Below are 4,171 nucleotides of genomic sequence, written 5' to 3' on the forward strand. Positions count from 1 at the left end.
TCAGCCTCACAGCACGAGAGAGGCCACTTGACCATGCATGCATGCATGCATGAACGAGTCTGAAGTCTGAACACCCAGCACCATGCCCCCAAGCAACCAAGCTAGCTCCTCTCCCCTCTCTGGCCTGGCTTGTGCTCTGCTCCCTAATGGCATTAACTGCCACCCAACAACCCGCCCACCCACCATCTCCTCCCCAACCCAACCCCAGCCCCAGCCCCAGCCCCAGCAGCAACGCAACGCAACGCCACCATCCCTAGCTATATCTAAACACCCAGCACTCCCACTCCCTCCCACCCTCACCACCACCACCGCCCATCCATCGGTCGGCTCGCCGCCACCAGTCGAGCCCGCCCGACCCCGGCCATGGCGCGGGAGGAGCTGTCGACGGAGATCGTGAACCGCGGCGTGGAGCCGTCGGGCCCGGACGCCGGGTCGCCGACCTTCTCGGTGCGCGTGCGCCGCCGGCTGCCCGACTTCTTGCAGTCGGTGAACCTCAAGTACGTGCGGCTCGGCTACCACTACCTGCTGAGCCACGGCGTGTACCTGGCCACCATCCCGGTGATCGTGCTGGTGTGCGGCGCCGAGGTGGGCAGCCTCAGCCGCGACGAGCTGTGGCGCAAGGTGTGGGACGAGGCCACCTACGACCTCGCCACCGTGCTCGCCTTCCTCGCCGTCCTCGCCTTCACCATCTCCGTCTACATCATGTCCCGCCCCAGGCCCATCTACCTCATCGACTTCGCCACCTACAAGCCCGCCGACGAACTCAAGGTAAACCTACTCCTAATCCTAATCTCCTCATCCTTACTCGTACTCTTAGTTTTTACTGCTTAGTTAATTACAGAGCACTGCATCCATTTGCATGCGAGCATATGTTATACCGTACATGCTAAATATCGATCCGGATCGATCGTGTAGGTATATGGATCACAAGTGAAGGTTTTTTTTTGGTAGGATTTCTTTTTGCTAATTAATTCCAGACACGAAATGTTGATGAGTCTAGCATTAGGTGTAAAAAAGTTTGGAAAAAGTTAGATGAGAGAAATGTTTGGGAGCAGAGATATATACTAGAGATTCTAATTAATTAGCAGTTTCTTGGGCGGAAGATCGATCTCTCGAGGTCGACATGTGTAATCGCACAAGTCACGTTTGGCACACACGAGTTTTGCGTGAGACGTATACTAGATGGAATCCTATGGAATTCCCTCGCGTGCTAATCTAGCTATCTTCACTACTCCTAGATAACATGAATGCGAAAAACATGTCCCGAAATACTTTAGTCAGCACCAATCTAGCCATCTTCGCGTACTAATCTAGATATCTTCTGAACGGGGTCTCACCAGAGTACTACTAGCTAGTTTCACTCTTATATTGCACTACTAGAAAATACTTTGTCTTCAGCTAAAAAGATGCTGGCCCATGCTCAATTAATTACTTGGAAGAATGCAAAGGGCTATGCAGCTGTGATAATCAAACGGAGTAAAATGTTACGGGGTAAAGAAAATGACAGAAAAGTTACTGTCATGTTTTGTAAAGTAACAAACCAACAAAGTACACAAGTACTCCCTTCGTTCCTAAATATTTATCTTTCTAGAGATTCTAACAAGTGACTACATACGAAGCAAAATGAATGAATCTGCACTTTAAAATATGTCTATATACATCCATATGTGGTAGTCCATTTAAAAACTCTAAAAAAACAAATATTTTCCGGCGAGCTTTGCATTCTCCCAAACTGATTGAATACATCTCTTTCAACTTTTCTGTTAGGCAACTACTCTTCCACATTTCTTTTATACGGTTATATATATTTGGTATACGTAGATGTGGATCCAGGCAAGCGAAATTACGTGTACCCGTACCTGCCCCTGCCCCTCCATTAATACGCTCCCAGTGCTGCCCAGCTGCCACCAATCAGACTAGCTAGCTATCAATGTTGCATTAACTAACTTTTTTTTATGGTTGCATTAACTAACTTTGTATAATGGGAGCAGTAATACTACTGTTGAGTATGGGCGATCCAGTCAGGCTGAAAAGTCGGTTTGGTGTTGGACCGTAGACGGCATATCTGGGCCCGGCCCGGCCCTTGTGAATGAATTAGTGAGCGGGGGCGGCCCGGAAGTTATGACGACGGACGGCTGGGGTACGTCGGCCGGTCGCCCAATACGGTTGGCAGCTCCCGCGCACACGCACAATCAATGACCCACCCTCGATGCAAAAATAAAAATAAAAAATAAAAAATCAATGACCCGCCCACCAAACCAATCTTCTTCTGAAAATGAAAATGAAAGATTTTTTTAGATAGAAATTATGTTGTGCGTCTTGTTCACGTTGTGATCTCGGCTCCGGCCGCTGGATGGATCGTCGGCGAGGAAATGCAGGTGTCCAAGGCGGAGTTCATCGAGCTGGCGCGGAAGTCGGGCAAGTTCGACGAGGAGAGCCTGGCGTTCCAGGCGCGGCTGCTGGCCAAGTCCGGCATCGGGGACGAGTCCTACATGCCGCGCTGCGTCTTCCAGCCCGACGCCAACTGCGCCACCATGAAGGAGGGCCGCGCCGAGGCCTCCGCCGCCATGTTCGCCGCGCTCGACGAGCTCTTCGACAAGTGCCGCGTCCGCCCCAAGGACGTCGGCGTGCTCGTCGTCAACTGCAGCCTCTTCAACCCCACGCCCTCCCTCTCCGCCATGATCGTCAACCACTACAAGATGCGCGGCAACATCCTCAGCTACAACCTGGGGGGCATGGGCTGCAGCGCGGGCGTCATCTCCATCGACCTGGCGCGCGACATGCTCCAGGCCAGCGGCGCCGGGCTCGCCGTCGTGGTGAGCACCGAGGCGGTGTCATTCACGTGGTACGCCGGGAAGCGCCGCTCCATGCTCATCCCCAACGCCTTCTTCCGCGCGGGCGCCGCCGCCGTGCTGCTGTCCAACCGCCGCAGGGACTTCCGCCGCGCCAAGTACCAGCTGGAGCACGTGGTGCGCACGCACAAGGGCGCCGACGACCGCGCCTTCCGCTCCGTGTACCAGGAGGAGGACGAGCAGCGGATCAAGGGCCTGTCCATCAGCCGCGACCTGGTGGAGGTCGGCGGCCACGCGCTCAAGACCAACATCACCACCCTCGGCCCGCTGGTGCTGCCCTTCTCGGAGCAGCTCCTCTTCTTCGCCGGCGTGCTGTTCCGCCACCTCTACCCGTCCAAGACGTCCACCCCGCCGCCGCCGGCCGCCAACGGGGACACCTCGGCCGCCGCGCCCTACATCCCGGACTTCAAGCGCGCGTTCGAGCACTTCTGCATGCACGCGGCCAGCCGCGACGTGCTGGAGCACCTGCAGCGCAACCTGGGCCTCCGCGACGCCGACCTGGAGGCCTCCCGCGCCGCGCTGCACCGCTTCGGCAACACCTCCAGCAGCAGCATCTGGTACGAGCTGGCCTACCTGGAGGCCAAGGGCCGCGTCCGCCGCGGCGACCGCGTGTGGCAGCTCGCCTTCGGCTCCGGGTTCAAGTGCAACAGCGCCGTGTGGCGCGCCGTCCGCCGCGTGCGCCGCCCGTCCAGGAGCCCGTGGCTGGACTGCGTCGACCAGTACCCGGCGCGCATGGACGCCTGACCCGATCGAGATGGCGAAGCAGGCGCACGTGCTAATAATTAAGCGAGGTAAAGGAACACGTCCGTCGTCGTCGCGCCCGCGTTGGGTAAGTGCAGGCTAATGGAGATGATGCTATCGATTTGCATGTAACTGCATGCATGCAGTGCCGCTGGTTTAAGGTTTGAGCTTTGCTTAATTTGTGCTGGTGTTGTAGCGGTTATCTATTGTTAAGGGGTTTAATCATAGACTACGTACCATAATGCGCAAGTGTATGTGCGCGCTCTTGTGAAACTTATGTGAACTTGATTATCTACGTGCAATTTCATTACTTTGGACTTTGGACTACTGTTATCTATGTGCAATTTCATTACTTTGGACCTTTTTATATAAGTTGGGTGTCTCTTATGGATGGGATACTCATATGTAAATCATCTTCCCTTATGTTCTATAGCGTTCTTACATTATAGAAAAGAGGGAGTAGATACTTATAAATTACTAAAAGAGAAGGAGGCTAAGAGCATCTTCAATAGCCGTGCAACACGTGGCGCGTTAAAAAAAAACGTTTGCAGCGCGCTGATCGCGAGTTTTTGCGCGGC

The 4,171-nt window shown here is 54.5% G+C and overlaps 1 protein-coding gene across 1 annotated transcript; it reads left to right on the forward strand.

Annotated features, from left to right (window-relative positions):
- The first annotated feature begins 269 nt into the window (after positions 1–269).
- On the forward strand, positions 270–3,920 carry KCS10 (3-ketoacyl-CoA synthase 10). Its single transcript, XM_048716535.2, has 2 exons — positions 270–768; positions 2,379–3,920. Exons 1-2 carry the CDS (start codon positions 364–366, stop codon positions 3,594–3,596), a joined length of 1,623 nt encoding a protein of 540 aa, XP_048572492.1. The 5' UTR covers positions 270–363; the 3' UTR covers positions 3,597–3,920.
- Positions 3,921–4,171: the final 251 nt, after the last annotated feature.

Source organism: Triticum urartu, chromosome 4A (genome assembly GCF_056163025.1).
Source record: "Triticum urartu cultivar PI428250 chromosome 4A, HENAU_Tu73, whole genome shotgun sequence".
Taxonomy (NCBI): domain Eukaryota; kingdom Viridiplantae; phylum Streptophyta; class Magnoliopsida; order Poales; family Poaceae; genus Triticum; species Triticum urartu.

What these genes read in the sequence shown, in the direction of transcription:
- KCS10 (XM_048716535.2), top strand. Translation starts at nt 364, where the DNA reads ATGGCGCGGGAGGAGCTGTCGACGGAGATCGTGAACCGCGGCGTGGAG. An exon ending in AGCCCGCCGACGAACTCAAG is followed by an intron (nt 769 to 2,378) that starts GTAAACCTACTC and finishes GAGGAAATGCAG; the next exon opens with GTGTCCAAGGCGGAGTTCAT.